Source organism: Sardina pilchardus, chromosome 14 (genome assembly GCF_963854185.1).
Source record: "Sardina pilchardus chromosome 14, fSarPil1.1, whole genome shotgun sequence".
In the NCBI taxonomy this organism is placed as follows: Eukaryota; Metazoa; Chordata; class Actinopteri; order Clupeiformes; family Clupeidae; genus Sardina; species Sardina pilchardus.
In genome coordinates this window covers 17,456,115-17,475,872 of record NC_085007.1, presented here as the reverse complement: position 1 = coordinate 17,475,872, position 19,758 = coordinate 17,456,115, and the positions used below count along the sequence as shown (strand labels likewise).

General features: G+C 41.1%; 2 protein-coding genes across 3 annotated transcripts in view; both read right to left on the bottom strand.

The window, feature by feature from the left end:
- Nucleotides 1-2,532: 2,532 nt before the first annotated feature.
- fut10 (fucosyltransferase 10) lies at nt 2,533-7,123 on the bottom strand. Its single transcript, XM_062555015.1, has 4 exons — nt 6,778-7,123; nt 6,043-6,286; nt 3,593-4,431; nt 2,533-3,125 (listed from the first exon to the last, which is right to left on the bottom strand). Exons 1-4 carry the CDS (start codon nt 6,856-6,858, stop codon nt 2,901-2,903), a joined length of 1,389 nt encoding a protein of 462 aa, XP_062410999.1. The 5' UTR covers nt 6,859-7,123; the 3' UTR covers nt 2,533-2,900.
- Nucleotides 7,124-14,055: 6,932 nt separating this feature from the next.
- The window catches only part of psd3l (pleckstrin and Sec7 domain containing 3, like), a 92,636-nt gene continuing 86,933 nt past the window's right edge, over nt 14,056-19,758 (bottom strand). For both annotated transcript variants that reach the window (XM_062554981.1, XM_062554982.1), the window contains one exon: nt 14,056-18,247. In XM_062554981.1, coding sequence (XP_062410965.1) covers nt 18,047-18,247 — 201 coding nt within the window. In that variant the 3' untranslated portion in view covers nt 14,056-18,046. The remainder of the gene's footprint in view (nt 18,248-19,758) is intronic.

The following is a 19,758-nucleotide window of genomic DNA, read 5'->3' as shown; positions in this document are numbered from 1 at the left end:
CGTTTATAGATATTTTGACACAATTGCAGATCTGATTATGCACACATGGATTGAGAGAGAGAACTCTCAATATGTATTTGCAAATAATTTCTCTGAGATAATGACTCAATACAAATTCTGACAACTCTTTCTAGAGCAAAACCAAACAAGAGTTTGTGTTTTCCTGATGTCTGCCTTCCCTGACAAACCAAAGCAGTACAGTTGGGTTTTGTTTGTTTGTTTGTTTGTTTTCTTATTTTGTGGTTCCTTTATGAAAGCCTATTGCTCTGAAAGCAATATATGTGTTGTGTGTAAAAAAAGATGTCTGCCAGTTGTCACAGAGAATGAAAGAGAATAAAATCAATTGGTTTCACGATGCAACTTCTATCTGTTGTCTCATCTATTTTTCTCTTGCCTCTAACTCACTGGAGAGGCACAAGAGAAAACCATACAAGGAAAGGCAATCGATTCCAGCACCACTCAAAAAATAACTACATAAACCCACAGAATTGAAAGTTTGGACCTCCTGGCATTTAGGCATTTGTCACATGATTGACGACAAATATCAAGTGAAAGCCTGTAAATAGTGTCCGGTGTTCAGAAAATATCAACTATAATCATCTGAGAAAGTCAATCTATAAGAGACTTCCTGCCTTCCATAATGCATGTGCCAAGGACACCTTGCTTAGAGGGAGTCCTGTTGGTTATTTAGAATACAGAATAGAGATGAATCCAAGCACCTCAACAGCTCAACAAGCATTTCCAAAATAAAGTGTCCACAGATTGGAGTAAGGTGTATTTTGTCAGTGCCTTTTTACATGGCGGAGCAGATGCTTGGGAGACCATTCTGGGTTCCAAAGGTAATATTGATATGAATAATGATGAGAATAAAATCAATGATCTGGATCTGCCAGGGCCATCCAGACTTGCTCTTGACTTGCCTCCTGGAGAGGTTACGCCACAATGGCTAGGTCGGTCCACACCGGGCCAACAGTTCTCCATCGGTCGTCACCTGTGATACAATGTCAAGCGGGTTCTTTAATCACACTCACTGTCCTGCTGATGTGGATGCTCCACCAGCTGGTCTCGCCGTGGGATGTCCAACAGCTCTGCCTGAACAATTAATGTGCGGGCATCACGGTCACAGGTGGGACTCCAATCAACCTGCAGTCATTTTTGCAGTCATAGCAGTCCTCCTGTATGTACTGTATGCAACCTTCTAGGAGAGAAAGTTTTCCATTTGATGTGGACATACTGTATATAATTGGTGTTTTGAGTAACAAAAAACTATAAATGCTGCAGATGAATACAAAAGTGTTTTTAAGATTATACTGCATTTATGCAAATGATGCAATGAAATAAAACTTGTGTTGTTGCTAAAAACAAATATTAGGCTGTGTCATATTATTAAGTTACACTGAAACAGTGGTATATTAGATACCAGAGCAGCAGTGTGCATGAGAGGCTTGGGGCACTGTGACAAACTTTAATAGCTTCATATTTTATTTCCCACTTTCCCAATGGTAAAAATAACTCTCCTGCAGTGAGCCAGCCTCAGGAAGAGCAAGACAGCTCAGTCAGGGCAGAAGGACTCACTTGTACCTGCTGGGCAAAAGCCATAGATTTTGGGAGCTTCTGCCCTTAAAAGAGAGTGATGTGGGTCGAACCAATACCTGGAGCGGGAGATATGGGTGTGCGGCCGTATGCTGGATGCCATCAGTCTCTCTGTCTCTCTCTCTCTCTCATCCCTGAGAGTAAGAGGGGAGGAGTAGTGGAGCTGTGTCTGCACTCTGCCCAGGTCTCGTCACGCTCCTGATCAAGGGCATTTGTAGGTCATGGTGACACAGAGACCTGAGAGTAACCACCATGCACGTCAAAAAACGTCCTCAAAGATTATATCATTCAGTTGTGCAATGTCTGATGATGTCATGCAAGTATAATCTTTGTGACTATAATTTGCAATCTGTGCCTTATTTCAGAAGGATTAAAAATACTAATAAAAGAAATGCTTTCTATCCCTTTACCTCCACCCCCACAACTAATGACCAGATGTTTGTTCGGTTGTGTGTGTGGCAGGACGGAGAAGTTTTTTGACTGCTGCAGTCAAAACTTTCGAACAATGAGATTTGTCGGATTTGGATTTAGAGTATTAACTGTTCATATTGAGTCCTGGCTGCCACCGCATCACGGGGAGATTTAGGCCAGGAGTTAGACATCACTAGGGAGGTGGGGGGAGATTCCATGCTTAACAGGTTTCTCTCCTTATGTCCGTTACATTCTGAGCACAACATCTCCCCCAAGTGGACATCTAACTTACTACAGTTACAACCTCTGGAATGTGCCCTTCACATTCAAATCTAATACATAATATCTAATACCTGTTACCTATCTGTAATACCATACCCAATGTGCCAAGAATGCTCTAGTACAGAATACTGTGGTGTTTCCCCACCTTCATTTTCTACCTTGTTGTACTGGTGGCTGTACACTTTGGTGTAGTGTCTGGACACATAATTGAAGATAAATCAAATACAGACTGTTTCACTGTTTTAGTACAAAGCATTGACAAAATGTTTTTATTTTCAAATATGTAAAATATACTCCTATAGAAGTTACATGAAAATGATTTTGATGTGAAAAAACAATAATACAAAACAGATGTACCTGTATTTCAAAGCATTTAAGAAATCAGTTCTGTTAAAACACAGCTGTCTGATAAAGCCGATGTACATATAGTGTGAGGTACATTAGTGTTTACTGAGAATAGTGCAAAATGTGTTGTAATACTGCTTTTCATTGTCAGATATGATAAAAAAAGATATGTCTTGCAATAAACTAATGCAATTAACTAAATGTGCACAATCCATAGGGTAAACATTAGAAGTAATTAGCTTTACTGTCAAACTTCATTCTATCTACAGTTAAAAGCTAAACACCTCTTTCCAAAAATCTGCAACTGTAAAATTGCTGTTGTTAACAACTAAGCGTCTCATTGCTTTGGCCTCTTTCACTGACTGGTCATAACTTGGCCTCCATATATTTCTCAACGACGGCCCTTTTGGTGGGCCTACATCAAAGTCAAAGAGCCTTGGTCGAGGGCATCTCAAGTGGTCTGCTTCCGCTTGCCAGGTTTTTGATTGTAGGCCCTACAATCAAGAACAGCAAAGGGGGAAAGAAATGCAGGAGTAAGTACTACAATCACGGCCATTTACAAAATTACCCAATAGTCCAATTTATTTTACTACATTCTTGTATTCTACATTCTGCTGTTCATGCTTCCAATACAAAGAGTGATGTTATGAATAGGGCCACAATGAACTGATTTTGGTATTTATTGTTTTCTGAACAACAATGTTTTGGGGCTTTTGTCTTTATGTAGATCAGACAGTTGACAGGAAGTGAAGGAGAGAGAGAGATAGGGTGGGACTGGGAAATGACCACGGGTCAGAATCGTCGAGATGCGATCTCTATGGGCACTTAGACCGGAATATGGTGTGCCACAGCTCCCCTGAACTTGTTTTTTTTTTAATGAGGGGCTCTTCATCTAACACAACAAAAATGCAGACACAAACACACACAAACACAAACACCACATACTGTATACTGTACACACCTGCTTGCGTCTGTTGATGTTCTCCCACACCCTGTCACAGACCATGCACTCAAACGCGTCTATATAGTTATTTTGGGTGAGGTCCTGCACCCCCCATGGACGATACTTCATCTCTGAGACCAGCACCTCATTGGTCACCTCGCGCTTGCGCTTCCACTCCAGATATGTCAAATACTCTTCGTCGTTCTCATCCAACTGCTTTAAATATTCAGCGAGTCTCTCCGGCGGTGTGTCGGGATCGACTACCACGGCGCTCCTATTGCTGGGCAGCCACTGTCGAATGTTGGGCGCTCCAAAGTAGACGGGGACCACGCCCAGCTTCAGCGGCCTCCAGAGCTTCTCCGTGATGTAGTCATCGCAGACGGCGTTCTCGAAGGCCAAGATGAACTTGTAGCGGGCCAAGATGTCGTAGAATCCCTGCTCGTCCATGGCAGTGGACTCTTGCAGGTGAGTGGGCAGGTCGCGGTTGTGCAAGCACTGACCGTACGAGTCCACCGGAATGTGGCGCATGAGCTTGGCCACATACACGTCTCTGTCCGACGGGGGGTCGCAGTCGGACTGCACGTACACTACCGGCGCCAGGGCCCCGGCCCTCAGACGGTTTTTCTGGGCCAGGGGCACCAGGTGCGAGTGGGAGGTGAGGCTCTCCAGGCTCTGCAGGTGCTGAGTGACCAGGGGGAGGTGCGAGTGTCGGCTGAAGGTGGCCGTGTGGTTGAAGAGGGTGATAACAGGCTCGTGGAACAGCTTGTAGTTGTTCTTGGGCGACTCTTCGTGGAACAGAGCCCAGTGGTGGTGCTCCTGCCTAGGAAGAGGCAGGCTCTCGACATTCAAGTCAGTTCCTGGTTGAAATTTTAAAAAAAAAACGAGTGAATGGTATTTTTGAATGAAAACAATACATGGTCACTTGTCGAGAACACACTGCACAGTTTACACTGTTATACAACACTGTGCGAGAGAAACGATGGAAGCTAACCTTTAAAGTTTAATGGTTTTTCAGAGCTGCATGTCTTTACGTCAGTTGCGAAGTTTCTGTCGTGGCAGGTCAATGATTGAACCTTGACAGGCTTTGATGGCGGTTGCTATGTGGGTTCAGCCTTGCCACAGCAGTGAAGGTTGGCTATTTTTGAAACGCTAATAAAAGTCCCTGATAGATAGGAGTTTCCACAGCTACCGCTTAACGGAGACATCTCGATGAAACCTCCCAGCTCTTTATGTCGGCAATTAGAGAGCACTGTACAGGGTAGGTGTCAAACCAGCTGTGTCCAATCATGATCCATTAGCATGGTAGAGAAAAGTGAATGACTATAAAGGCAGTCTGACTTGAAGGACTAAGTAATGGAGCAAAGACAAGAGAAAGACCAGTGTGTCTATTTTGTCTCCCCGCTGCATTATTTCATCATCATTATTAATGGGCTTAACCAGTTCATGTAACTTCAAACTGATCATTAGTGTAAATGCTCTGTGACCGTGTTGAGTTTTGTGATCCATATATACAGTATAGAAGTATTCATTTTTGTATACTGCTTGGTGGCAAAAGTACTGCAATACATTTCCGAATGACAATAACATTGCACATACAGGCATATGCAAATTTACCTTGGTTGTATCCACCTATTGCTCCCAAGTCAGTTGTTGATGTGACGTTGGGTCTAGTTAAACCAGACTAAGAAGTCAGCTCAACAATTATAGCTTACTACTACTGAATAACTGAGGTATATGCACTATGCTGACAGACAACTGTGGGGGCCATTATGACATCTGAAAAACAATAAACCTCTCATAAAGAAATAACTATTTGACTATGTGTTGACTGAAGAATGTACACAGCACGTGTAAATAGGTGTTGAGGTTGTGTGTCTGGCTTTATTTTCCCCTTATGTTGCTATGGGATATCGAGTTTCTATGGAAACATAAGAGATGGAGAGTGCCTTGTATGTCACATCGCCATTTGCAACACATTATCTAAATGCTTCAAAGTAGCCCTGACTCATTGGGAAAACAAAAGTATAACTTATGGTACTGTTTATTTATTCATATTTAATTAGGATTTAGGTAGCCTATATTTAGCATGAGAAAAAACATCTCATGAAAAACACAAGCTTTGGCAGCTCAGAGGCACAACGCTCACTGAGCCTCTTAGAGGGATAATTGTGCTTGAACTCCCACTAGAGCTGAGGAGCCAGGGCTGTTTTCCAAAATATTAATTAATTTATGAGGGGGAAAAAAGAGGAAACATTTCTGATCTCAAATAACATTTGTCTTTTTCTTCACTTTATGAAACACTAAAGCGTTTGAAGACTAGAACAGGGGTTTAACTTTTGAAATCAACATATGGTTTGATAAGCTGTAATATTGGGTGATTTTCTTATCAACACAAAATGCATTAAAAAGCATTAACATGGCATTCATATAAATTGGAATTGTAGCAGAATAAAATTAGTTTCTCTCACCATAGAATAGGAAAGCGTGTGTGGAGGGGAGTGCGTGGTAGGATCTATTGACAGTGAAGAAGCATCTGTGACTCCCACACTCCCCAAGTCGTCCCTGCTCCCCAGTGAGAGGTGACCACCACACAATCACTGGGTAATGGCCCTCTGAGCTGCTAGCTACCTTCTCATTTGTCAACAAATCACTAGTGCCTTGCGCTTGCCATCTGTGTACTGGGTCATCAAATTGACCCAACTCCTCCACCACCTATGGGCAAAATAAGAAAAGGTAAGTCTGTGTAAAGGAAGAAAGAAATCTCTGCCAACATTTGCTCGCAGTGAGATGAATAGATGTTGTTTCATAGCCTACAGTAAAAACAAGATGCTCAACCCAACGCAGTGTAACAATCAATGGAGTTCTAAGGAGTTGCAATCTGTTGGTGTAGAAGAGTGTCTTGTGAGAGTAGGCTAAGGAGTGCATGCAGGAGAGTTGCTGACAATATACATAAATTAAAGTATGCAGGTGAGTAAGGTTTAAAAGGAAGGACAGGGAAAGAAATACCAGGCAGGAGAAGAGTCCAAGCGCAAGTCAGAATTCGAGCAGACCAAGGAAGGAAGGAAGAGACCTAAAAGTAGTATGCTACTGTTAAGTGTACCAAAAAGACACGAAGTAAGTAGACAGTTACGGCACAGAAAGTTATCTTTTGGACGTTCAAAAAGTTAAAAAAGTTCAAAGTTATCCCTGAGCTGGAACATTACCTGGAAAGTGATGACGAGGAAAATAAATGCTGAAATGCATAGACAAAATACAGAAAGTTTCCGCAGAGATAGTCTCGCCATTTCCCAGCATTTGTCTCCAGCACTTAATTAATCTCATATTTAAGTAAACTGTAGCAGCTAACTTTAAGCTATCATCAGTGTGTTGTTACGAATTTGTCAAAACATTGAGGAAAGCGGTGTCTGATACATATATTCTCTGCGCGTTACGCCATTTGTTTTGACGCTCCATGAAGCCATTTTCTGTTCTTCCGCTGTTGTTTCCCGATTTTCCGGAGAAAATGACAAAAACAGAATACCTAAGCTGTATACTACAAGATCGACTACTGAACAGTAGGCCTACAGAGACACTTCGAGATTTAATCTGTCGATGTTTGAGAAAGTCTTTTGGTTCATCAGACACAGTAAGCGCAACAGCCATTGGATAAAATTGAGGGTGGGCTCTCTCGCAGTTCTGGTCATCCATGAATTCTGATTCATCGAATTCCTTGTCCGTCAAAAGCAACTCCTATGGTCAGGAGAGTTACATATTTTTCAATGTCCAGTCAGGAAAGCGTAGGAAAGGAATCGGCTACCTCGTTGAGAGACAAATTCAGTAGAATCTGACCTCCTGGCTATCTAAGGAAAATTGAATTGAATAAGTGCAGATAATGACTGAAAATGTGGTTGGCTAAACAATGTAATGGACACAGAGAGTCACATACAAAAGGCCATAGGCTATTTAAACTAAGATGTTCAGGTTTTCCAAATGTCAGTAAATGAAAATGAAATTGAAAAGGAATAAGCTATGTGAGCAATTTTGGGTAGGCTAGCAGGTTTACAAGAAGTGTGAAGACATTTGATAGATTACAAAGGCTATTCAGATCCACAGCAATGCGGTTTCAAAAGATTAGGTACATATCAGAGTTATTTCAGAGGAGCTGTAAAAAGTAGTTAACAATGAAAAGTAGCAAATATTAAATAACTGAAGGAGGCTACAGTGAGATAATGTGGCAGGAGATGCAGATTTGTGAAGTCGCACACAGAGGTCAATCCATTTCAGAGTGACTAAAATAATGATTCTGCTGGATGGAAGATGTTGGAATTTTTGCCAAGGAGTAAATAGCCTAGAGCTTTAGTCTGACACATTATCATTTCACTCTTTATTCATTTTGACAGAAGCAGACACTTATCCAAAGCAGTAACAAAGCAAATATCAAATCAAAGAAGGTGCACATTTTGCCTGTGTGTGTGTGTGCGCGTGTGTGTGTTTGTGAGTGTGTGCGTGTGTGCGTGCGTGCGTGCGTGCGTGCGTGACCATGTGTGTGCTTCCTGGGTAGTCAGCCGTTCTGTTGGAAGTTATCTGCTCTAAAACTTAAGACCAGAACAAAATGTGTCCTCTCACTCCTGTGCTCTCCTCAAATACCCTCACTCTGTCCAGTTATTGAGTTGGCAGAAGCACATGACCACTAATTACACAAATCCTGATTGGGTGGGCAGATAACTATCCACACATTTAGAATAATAGAGCATTTGTTTGTATCTTTGTTGCTATTTCTCACTGGCAACACTATTTCATGGAAATGTGGAGAATTTCTGAATTAGAATACTGACCCACCTTTACATTTTAAAGGTTGATGATAAAGGATCGATAGCCAAAGCTGAATTTACACTCCACATATCCAAAGCAAATGCATGAATCACTCTGCTTGTTGATGAGTTATCGACAGGAACACAGTGTTAATAACTCGATGGCTTCACAATTAAACCACCACTCCGACATCTTTTCTTCAAGGTTTAGCTTGAACTTTCCTTGACCTGAGACAGAAAACAAGATTTAACGAGCGGGAATTGATTTCCATTACTCAATAGATCAGTGTGTGGAATCGCTCCATCAGCACCATATCTATATTTTAATCCAGCCAGCAAAGAAAGGTATGCCTCTTAAAGGGATTAACATCCTTCAGTATTATGCCTATTACACAGACACGTAATGTTTTGCATATATGTAATTCCCTCTCTTACACGCGCACGCACACACACACACACACACACACACACACACACACACACACAGACACACACACACACACACACACACACACACACACACACACACACACACACACACACACACACACACACACAGAAGCCTTGATTGCAATGACATAAAAGCGGCAGGAGGATTTATATAATATTTGCCCTTCAGTCACGTTGGCATTGACATATTTGCATTTCTCTTATTTTGTGTGGCATTCTGTGGTCCTCATTACTTTTTACAACTGGCATTTTGTTTTTGCGACGACATGTAATTGCTATGGAGCTGCATCTGTCTTGGCAGACCGCAGTTGAAGAAGACCAAGGACAAGCTGCCTGAACCCTGAAGCGAGCCTTTGCTGAAGTCATTGCCAGAAGTGCTTCGCAGTGGGCACTTCCTGCCAATTGCTAAAAGCATAGCGAGAGTTATGGAAGGCTGACAGGGCTGTGAGAATAAAGCTCATTTAATAGCAGCTCTTCTAGGGGCATATAAAAGGATTGGCTCCTTCTCAATGCAACAGCTTCCATAACAGCACATACTGTAGAGAGGTGGAAAAAGAGGGAGACTCAAGTGTTTATATTAAGATTCTAAGACTTTTAGGATCCTTCTCTGCATGGAGCCTCTTTGGCTGAACACTTCAGGGACTGAATGCACTGTTTTTTTTATATGAATTTGACAAGGAAAAACTCTAGGGTGTTTTGAGATATGAGGCTCAATGTATGGCCATTATCTAATAACCTATATCTATACTGTCTTTGGTACTATGCAAGCATGAAAATGCATGTGTGGGTTTCTCTGTAGAGAGTACACTTTACTGGGAAGGAAAGTGAGTCATATCTGCCAAACTCCATGGAAACAACCACATATCCTGATAATACAGCCTTTTTTAAAGTGTTCTCAAGAGTAAGCCATTTACTTTTCAAGCACCAATCAAAGAATTCACCGCAATGACTGTGCTGGTCAAAATGACAGGTACAGTACAGATTGCAGTAATTGACAAAGCTCACAGGCTATATAGGAATAGAAGCGTAACCTTCAAAGGGCCTCAAATAGTGTTTGAATGTGTGTGACAAACACCCTTACCATGCAGGGGGTACATGTATGCTGTTGTTCCTAATTGTTATTTTCTGACACTGTGCATGAGTGTTGGCCTAAAGATACATGTATTTCAGTGACATGTAGGTTTGGGCATTCAGAGTGGATCATATGGAAAAGAGCATCCATTTGGACTTAGAGGGGGAAATGCAAAAAATAGGAAAGAAAAAGAAAACACATCTGGGAAAGAAAATGGTCCAGTTTCAATTAATTTCCCGCCTTTTTCATCCTCTGTTTTTGTGTCCTTTAAGGTGTTCTGATGGCATCGCTCTGGCAATAATTGTCACATTTTGGCTGCTTTTGAATGGATCCAATCTGATAATGTTCTAATCAAGGCCAACAGGCCCCAAGATCGCAATCAGTTATTCATGAGTTCACTTAATCATCCTCAGGGGCCTTGCTGCATTCCTCATGTCCTTAGTCATCCTCAGGGGCAGGGCCCTTGTTGCATTCCTCTTAGCTGAGAAAGAAGAAGTTTAACAATAAAGCTAATAACAAAACTCCAGACATGTAAAAGTGATATTTTCATATTATTTTATTTTTATTTTCTAAAAAAAGAGCACCAGTGCCAAGCTGTTTTGTTTATTGTTTTGATGCCCACGGGGATTCTAATTCATTAACAACAAAATAAATTGTTGACTTTCAATTGAAATGCATACAACTAGCCTATGTATTAGCCCATTTTATGCACAGTTTGGGTGAAATATTTAAAAATAATTATGTCATTGTGATCTGAATTTATCATTTTTGGAGATGAATGGTAATCAAGCCTGCAGAGTGGTACTTACTTAAACTTGCAGTAACAGTTCACTGTTCTCAACACTTTAAGCAGCAGGTTTCCATCACAGTAAAAGTTAATTGAACCCCCAGACTGTCTGAGGGCTGCCACAATCACAGAACAAAGGCAAACTGAGGCAAGACTTTCTGCATCATTCACCCACCCTTTGTATCTAGGCAACTAAACATAAAATTTGGCATGTGACTACCTGAAATGGAACAGAATCCTTTCACTGCAGCCAGCAGCTGATTGTGGAGAACAGACAAAAAAGATTGTGCTGTCAAATTGTGGTCAAACACATTATTTCAATAAAGGTCAAAGTGATTTGTTCCCTCCCGGCAATGTCTCATGTACAATAGCGAATTAATCTTTACACACAATAGGTTCTTTGCTTGATCATAAAAGTAGACTATTTAGAGCCATATTTTGGATGGAAAGAGTAAATGTGAAAAGTGTAGCGAGCAGATCAGATTTGCACTGCACTGCATTAGAATGGTGGCAGTAATGTTCACATTCTGAGCAAGCAATGAATACATCCTCCCAAGTGATGGCGATTTCTGCAGGGACTGTTCTGGCAGATTGTGATGATAACTGTAATCAGAAAATGGAGAAGAGGCACTACATATACAAACCAGGGTTCCAGATCATTTCTGTGGTGCTGCAAGACAAAATGTGCTGTCTCCTGATTTAACAAACATGACCTCAGTTGTCTTCCATTTGTCATCATGTGCATACAAACAAGCTAATAACTGCCTAGATAGATAGATATATGGCAGATATTAGCTTGTTTGTACATGCACATGATGACAAATGGAAGACACATAAGTCTCTATAGATAGGCTAAGTACACTAAACTAAGATTGCTGAAATTATTATGTCATGTCAATACAAATAAGTACACAGGGTACATGTATAAAATCAAATAAATATAATTCTAAAAAAAAGTAGGGTAAAACACAGAAACATTTTCCTTGTTTTTAGAGATTTAGAGTTTCTGAGAGCGACACTACTTTCCATGCATGGCCACGTTTGTGTTGAGACCCCTGTAAAGCCGAGGGCGTGCACAAGAGCACCTATGCAGGGGAAGTGAAGTAGCCGTCGGTGTCACTGACTTCCTGTCCTTTGGCTCCTCACTCGTCCTCCACACTCATCACACTCTTGATCACGCTCGAGTGCATCTCAGCTTTTTTGTTTCCAAGCAACTGTCTCCAATCATTTGGGTTTACTGACTCCTCTGTGAAGCCATGCCCACTGTCGGATTGCCTGAACAATAACAAATGCCACTGTTTATACTAGCTTTGCCTGTTGATTCCATTAATTCTTCTTTCCCCACAAAGTACCCCTCACTGCTCTCTGTTAAGCATGATACAACACACCAACTCCCTTCAATTAGGGGTGAAGGGCATACTATTTGCATTTACTTGAGAAGTTATTTTCCTTAATCACCTGGCAACCCTTCCCTTTCAGGATAAATGAATGCATGGCTGTGTCTTAATTTCACAAGTAAATGTGTTAGGCATCACCACTCCATTCTGTGTTAGCTGTTAGGTGTTATCCACTGAGATCACAATGAGGAACAGATGGCTTATGCACCTGTTATCCGTGTCAATTTTATCCCACAGATGTGTCTCACATCACTGGTTCCCGCCTTCAATCAAATATTTACACTTTGTTGATGGAAAATAACGTCTGGGTGTCCTGAAGAGAACTGTTGTGAGAAGAACACTGTGGTTTGTTGTTTGTTTTCTCCATTGTTGAAACTTAAAATTAAAATGCTTGGCCTGGTGATTGGAGAGGGATGTAGGTTGACTTGTGTATTCCCGATCCGTGTGGTGATTAAAAGAAGTAATTGCTCGAGTGACCGACTCTTGGCGAAGACGAACCTCCTCTGGTCCAGCACTGCTCTCTCTACCTCCCTCCCCCGTTCTCTCTAACTCCCTAACTTTCTGATTGATGAGATGTTTCTCTCCTTTATCCTCCCCTCCTGCGCCTGTCGCACACTTTTATTTCCAATCCATCACGAATCCCAGCAGTAATTCTGCTTTAAAAGCCTCGTCCTCTCTTAGGCTCTGCCAGATGCTATTCCCCATCACGTTCCCTATTTCGTTTTTACTCCATGTCGTGAGTTTCGCTTCAGCTACCTCTGGGTCATGGCAACTTTGTCACCACATCACATATACTTGCACTTAGCTGTTCAGTGGCAGCAGCAGCAGCAGCAGCAGCAGCAGCAGCAGCAGCAGCAGCAGCAGCAGCAGCAGCAAGGGAATTCTATGCTCTTTTTTGTAAATCAAATCTATAAAGCATTTAAGACACATGAACACAAATCCAGCATAGGAGGTAGCCTGATTACCATCGACTTTCAAAGGCTCTGCGAGACTTTAGTCTGACCAACAGCCTGTGCTAACACGGTTTCTTGCCAGCGCTGGTTGACCCGCCTCCTTTAAGTGCCTCGATTTGCTAGGCCTACTGGTAGATGTCAGAAAGCGGATTGCCGAGTTTAAACCAATAACAACACTCTTTCCGCTGCCTTGAACACGCCTCTACCCAGAGACGTTGGAGCTGCTCAAAGTTGATTGGTTCTCGACCAAAGGGGGCAGTTCCGCAGATCTCGGGAACTCAGAAATCCTTCTCAATGAGCAGTTGACCAGACCAGCAGCAAAAGCCTGAAGGCGTTGCGTCACTGGGAGGGCGTGCCAGGCTACATAGGAGGTCCCTTAAATGGGCATGTGCAATTATCTGATCAATGTCTTTGTGTAATACAAGCACAATTTAAATCCCCATGGGTATGTTACCTGATGATGCACTGAATTTCTATAGTCTGTTAATTTGAATTTAATTTCACTTATAGAGCGCCAAAACATTACACATGCCTCATGGCGCTTTACAGAGTGTTAAACATTCAGAGTACATTTAGATACTAAGTGTATAAGTGTAAGTGTACTATATCTGTCGGCGTGTGCTCTTGTGTGTATATGTATAAGGGCATATCTATTTATACAATTTCTGCATACACTGACTATTTGTATGATGGGTTGCTATGGGTTACAAGATTACATTTTGGTAACAGCAGCGTAGACAGCCATCTTGAGGTCTCTCTGCTGCTGCTGTGAGATGAAGGTAACATCATTCTGTCCCCAAGCAGTGCAGATTTAATCTCGATGATTCCCTGTGCCCTTGTTAGGACCTCAAAGTGAGTACTCTTTTAAAGACTATCAGCTCCACAAGGCTTATATCTAAACTACAAGGTCCTTGAAAAGTACCTTTTATAGAATATATTGCACTTGTCAATGCACTCATATGATACTACTACATCATAGAAATATGGAATCAACTTGTACGTGAAAGAAGAGATCAGAGACTTAATGGGATGCTCAATTAAATACTGTGTTTTATTCACTGAAACCGTCTACAGTTGGTAACGCCGGCATCAAGCGCCTGAATCTGGCTGAGGGGCGTAAGACACGCTTACTGCCAGTGACATCACTTCAACAACCCACAAATCAACCAATTGTTTTTTTTCTTATCCAACACAGGGCAACAGTTAATATGTCACAACATTTACAGAATTAAAGGATTGTACAAGATCACAGCTTTTGTAGAGATATAGTCTTTTTGATGCTGTTTGTGTGGCAGGAACTAACAGCCCCTGCTGAAGGCTAAGGTGCAATGTCTACTGAGCGACCACCAGCGGTGTAGGGGGGACTGTGTGAGTGTCTACCAGTGATGTTGGTTCCTACTGTACAACTTCAGCTGTCGTCCCCCACCCCCCAAAAAAAACCCATCAGCCCCCTCCCTTTCCTTCTTCAAAGCAAACAAACAAACAAACAAACATGGTGGATGCTAATCTGAGATGTCCAGCATATAGCTACTGTACTTCATAGGCTCTACATTTGATATTGTTGAGTGATATATGTAAGCGAGCGGCTTGGGATCATTACCAACAGTGGCGTCTGCAGAGGGGGAAATGAGGGGGATCGATAAGGTTTAAACTGAAAACAGTTTGACCAAAACTAAAAAAAAACCAAGTGTGGTATGGTTATTTCACTTGACAATAAAAGATGCTTTACATGGATGTGCAAAATTAGTACACCTGCAAAGAAATTTACCACTAAAAAAAATTAAATCATTCCAGTCCAAAAAGATAAATAAGGCAATACAAATGAGAACATAAATAATAAAGCTATTCTGGTGTTTTTTTTTGGGGGGGGGGGGGGGGGGGTCTCTGCCATTAAATTGAACTCAGATGTCCATGCACTACATACGGGAGTACACACGTTTCTGTTTTTTGTGTCATTACAGAACAAAATGTGAAATCAAAAATCCTAAAATGTGCAAATGTATCACAAAGGCATGAGAAACAGCTGATCTACAACTGTTCATGCTGGACAAATCGGGAGACTGAACTTCACTCTTTAGAAGGATGGCGGGGGTCCTATGGGGTAGACTACAAAAAGTACAATATATCCAAGCATCAATAAGCACAATTTGGTCAGATGTTTCTGAATGATCAACAAATACAAACCAAAATGTTTAAAAGTACATACACAACAAAACGAGAAAAAAAAAAAAAAAAAATGCAAACTGGGCAGACTTCTTCAGCTGGGGTATAGTTTTGTTGGGTCAGTTTCTTTTAGTACTCATAGGCAAAGCAACACACAAGCAAACAAAACAAACAAACCAACAAAAAAATAAGAACAAAAGCAAGTTACTCTAAGTGCTTCAAAGCTGAAGCCATACACTAACCTTGTATACTATGGCAAGGGAAGGGGCAACAGAGTAAAGTGTGGTGTCAGCAACACTGTGCAAGCATAGGATATGCATATCGGAGTCGAAAACAAATTCCTGATAGTGACACTGAAGCCACCTGGATATAGATGTTCCGTTCAGAAGTTCTCAGTTCATTTGCCTGGCTGTATTGGTTTAACACCGTGAGAAGAACAAATAACTATTGTGTAATTTCTACAACACACGCTTTGTTGAAGTAAACAAGCACACGTTCTGCCAACAAGCCAAATTACTCAATTTTCAAGCGTATGTCAGAAACCTACAGTTCCTTCTTTGTTATATATTGTACATCTCACACCTGACACACTTAAACCTTCAAATACAGACCATATTTGGTGAGGAAAATATGACTGAAATACAGTTTGTGATGGGAAAGAATAAAATATCAGTGTTTCCATGTCAGCTCTGACTGAGGACATTTTCAATGACACTTCAATTCTATATTGACATCACAAAGAAAGGCAAAAAATTTGCAAATATTTCATTGTTGTACAGCACTGTAAATAGTTTCCTTACTGGAAACGTAGTCATTACACAATCTAACTATGACAGCAAAACTACACAACCACTGACAAACTAACATGTTGAGCTGACAGAATCGTACGCTCAGCTCTGTACCTTCAACAAAACAAGCTTGGGAGCAGCCTGAGAAAAGAAAAAAGAAACCTGTGGAGTTGTTTAAAAAAACAAAAAAAAAACAAACAAAAAAAAAATGCGTCACTCTACCCCTTATAAAGCTCTAAAATAGTCAAAAGAACTAATTCATAAAGTGCACTATAAATACTAATTTCTTATCTTTACAACAATACAATTCTCAACTCAAGAATTAAAAATTCCAAATATAAGAAGATTATAAAATACACAAAAAGTAGCATTGGCATTTACACTACTCAAAAAAGCAGAAGTATATTTCTTTAGCTCAACAGATAAAAAAATAAACGGCCTGCCTGCAGAAACTCTGGTGTTGATAGCAACACAACAGTGCCATTGCAGTGTGCACAGCCACGTTCTGAGGACAGAACAACGTTTAAAACCATTATCTGTAAGTACCCCTAATCGTTCCTTAAAATAAGAGACTTTGAATAGCCTTGAAACCACTGTAACATACCTGTAAAATGGAACTAATCGTGTATCTATGTCTTCTTCTATCTAATTGGTCTATTCTGAAGGCTTTCATTTCTCTACTGTTCCGTTCATAGGAACATTAAAAAATCACTTCTGATTATTTACAACCTGCTGCATTATGGTAATGTAAAAATAAACGTCTTTTGAGAGAGGGAGCGAGAAAGAGAGAAAGAAAGGGAGAGAGATAGAGAGAGAGAGAGAGAGGACAAAACCATTTAGAAACGGCAACAAGGAGTGAGAAACATTTTGTTGCCGTTCTGTTGGGAAAAGTTGCCAGAACTGATCATTAAAATGTGATTTACAGATGTGATGTGATCATCAACTGTTTACATTTTTATGAAATTGAATTGAAACTGTTGCAGAATAGAATTAGAACATCTGATGGTGGTGGGGGCACTTATATAACTAACAGAATTAAAAAAAAGTCTTGACGTAGGCCTATATGGTCCCTATAATGCCAATAAGAGGAAATAGCAATGGGAACTTCGTCCATGTGCCTTTCCGGTCCATCTAATGTGCTTGAGACATTTTGTGTCAACGAGCTTATTGAAAATAATCAGCCGTTTTCTCTCCAAGGTTTTGACTGGTGGAATGAAGAATAACTCTAACCAGCAGCTGGGAGAAAATCTGGGTCAAGCCATATTGTACCAATGATCTAATTACTGTATGTGTGTGTTTAAATGTTTATAACATTCACTTAATCTACATTTTAAAATAACCATTTACCTTAGGAGTAAGACTATATCTAATACCTACAAAGATATAAGGGTGGACCAAGTCCACTCAAAATACAAGAAAATATCTTCTCTTGAATAAAGGCAGATTTCGGGAGAGCGTTGGTAAGGACGGAACACAGCGAGAACAAATAAAGTGACAGTTGAATGCCTCACAACTAAATCTTACACTTACATTACAATAATGACAACAGCAACATGTACAACACTCAAATAATAATAAAAAAAGAGACTACATTTACTGTATGTAGGTTATGCCCCATATAAATCGCTACACAAGCACCAGTCAATCTAAGGACGATTATCAGTCATTTACATTGTACACAACTGTGGGATCATAAATAAATTACACAAAATATATTCACACGTTGTGTAGAATGGCTCGGTAACACTTTCCTTAAGGGGGTTCACGTTAAAAGCTAAACAACACCTTTGGAATCAACACACCAGGGCCCTAAGAGGCACCTGAGCAATTGCGAATACGTGCAAGTGTGTGTGTATGTGTGTAGAGCAACGACAAACTCAAAGGCCTTCCCCACAACGCCGTGTCACACTATCAAAGCTAGTGACTCTATCAACCGCCTGTCAAGGGCCTTCCACTGGTCTTAGGGTGGTCGTGCATTGGCTCGTAAAAAGGTGTTAAATTAGGCCTTACATGTAGCCCTTCACAGAAAAGTGCTACCAATGGCTCTCGAACGGACAGCGTGGTGGAGCTTCCTATGTGACTTTGGGGGTCTCGGGCCGGTAGTCCTTCCTCTCGGAGGTGTTCCGTTTGACTTTGGCGCCGGCCGGCTGGGGCTCCTGGTTGAGCGAGGGGCTGGACTGGGACTTCTTCAGGGCCGCTTCAGCCTCCTTACCGGCCAGGAGCTCCTTCACGCCGTCCTTCAGGAGCTGCCCATACATGTCGTAACGTTTCTCCTGTTACAGCAGACAACAGAAAGGACAGGGGGGGTCAATGCAACAGCTCCATGATATCCCATGGATCTCCTTGTTACTACATACACCTTGCAACGTTTTTTCTTTCATGGTGAAGAGCAGCTAGAAAAGGGAAACTATAAACAGCCGATTCCATTTAATTGCATGGCTACACATTTATTTCCAAACGCAACTTTTGTGTGTCCTTGTTCTTAACAGCCTCTCTTTTAATCTATAAAGGCTTCTTTTAACCTTGACCAAATCACCATCTCTTGGGCTGGCCCCTCTCTAGACGCCTTGTGCTTTAATTACCAGCTCTGAGAGAGGTAATTGCACGGAACAATAGATTTGCCTGGAAACTAATGCCTTCAAACTCACTGAAAAGTATTGTGCAAATGCAAATCATTTTAACTAAACTATTAAGGGATTAAAGTTCCAGTCATTGATTATGATTGGCTGAATCACGTTCAATGCCATTGTAACACCCAACACAACCCTCACATTGACTGCATTTCACTCTACAGTATGTTACTGCACTACCATGAATTGATACAAAAGTTAGAGCTGCTACATCTTGCCGTGGCTTGGCAACCATTCTAGAATAGAATAAATAAATATATTTATTAGCGGCATGCATGAATAAATCTTTAAAATTCTTGTTGCTGTGCCTTTATTTTAGGAAATCTTGCAGGTATATATCTAGGTATATGTAGTAACCGTTTTAGAAAAGCAGTAATCACAGAACCGCTGAGGGCCATTGTTAGGCACGAGGCGAAATAAGGACATCAAACTTGGCATTCAATGGCTTGTCATACTGTGTTCAAATGAAGGTAAAGGCCACTACTTTTACTACATTTACACAACCCTCACTTCTTCTTCAATAATCTTATAGACTATTTTAGTGGTCATGATTTTAGAAGGCTGCTATTGTTCCTATAAAAATGAAACACACTAAACTTAAAGTCAAGATCACAAGACTTTCCACCAAGGTCATCTCTACAACATAAAACAAAGACAAACGCTCTATTGACTTGGCGAGAGAGGCCTAGAATAAAAAATCCACGGCCGTTGACATTAGTACCTGATAAAAAGCCAACATCCGCCCATTTGCTCCTGCCGGACAAACGGCTCCACTATAATATGTGCAACTAGTGTGAAAATTATAGATGGGCTTTGAATTAAAGAGAAGCTGTAAATACCTTTGATAATCCTCTACAGGTGGAAAGAGCTGCATGCCTCCAAATATTTGAAGGCAAATGAGTTCTGAGGCTTTTGTTCCCAGTGGTTCTGGGTGGCGGGGATCTAAGAGAGTCGACTGCTGCGTTCACAGCAACATGACAGCTGCAGGCATCGATTGGGAGTGGAGGGCCCTCTCGAGAGCCGTGTGATGTGAAATTAAGAAAAGGGGGGTATAGGGGTGGGGGTGGCTGGGGCTCTGATACTGAGGAATATCATTACACCACGGATATTAGCACACAATGAGTGCGCAACGCTTCAATTATACAATTGGTGTT

What these genes read in the sequence shown, in the direction of transcription:
- fut10 (XM_062555015.1), bottom strand. Translation starts at nt 6,858, where the DNA reads ATGGCGAGACTATCTCTGCGGAAACTTTCTGTATTTTGTCTATGCATT. An exon ending in TCCTCGTCATCACTTTCCAG is followed by an intron (nt 6,287 to 6,777) that starts GTAATGTTCCAG and finishes TTTTGCCCATAG; the next exon opens with GTGGTGGAGGAGTTGGGTCA. An exon ending in ACACGCTTTCCTATTCTATG is followed by an intron (nt 4,432 to 6,042) that starts GTGAGAGAAACT and finishes AATTTCAACCAG; the next exon opens with GAACTGACTTGAATGTCGAG.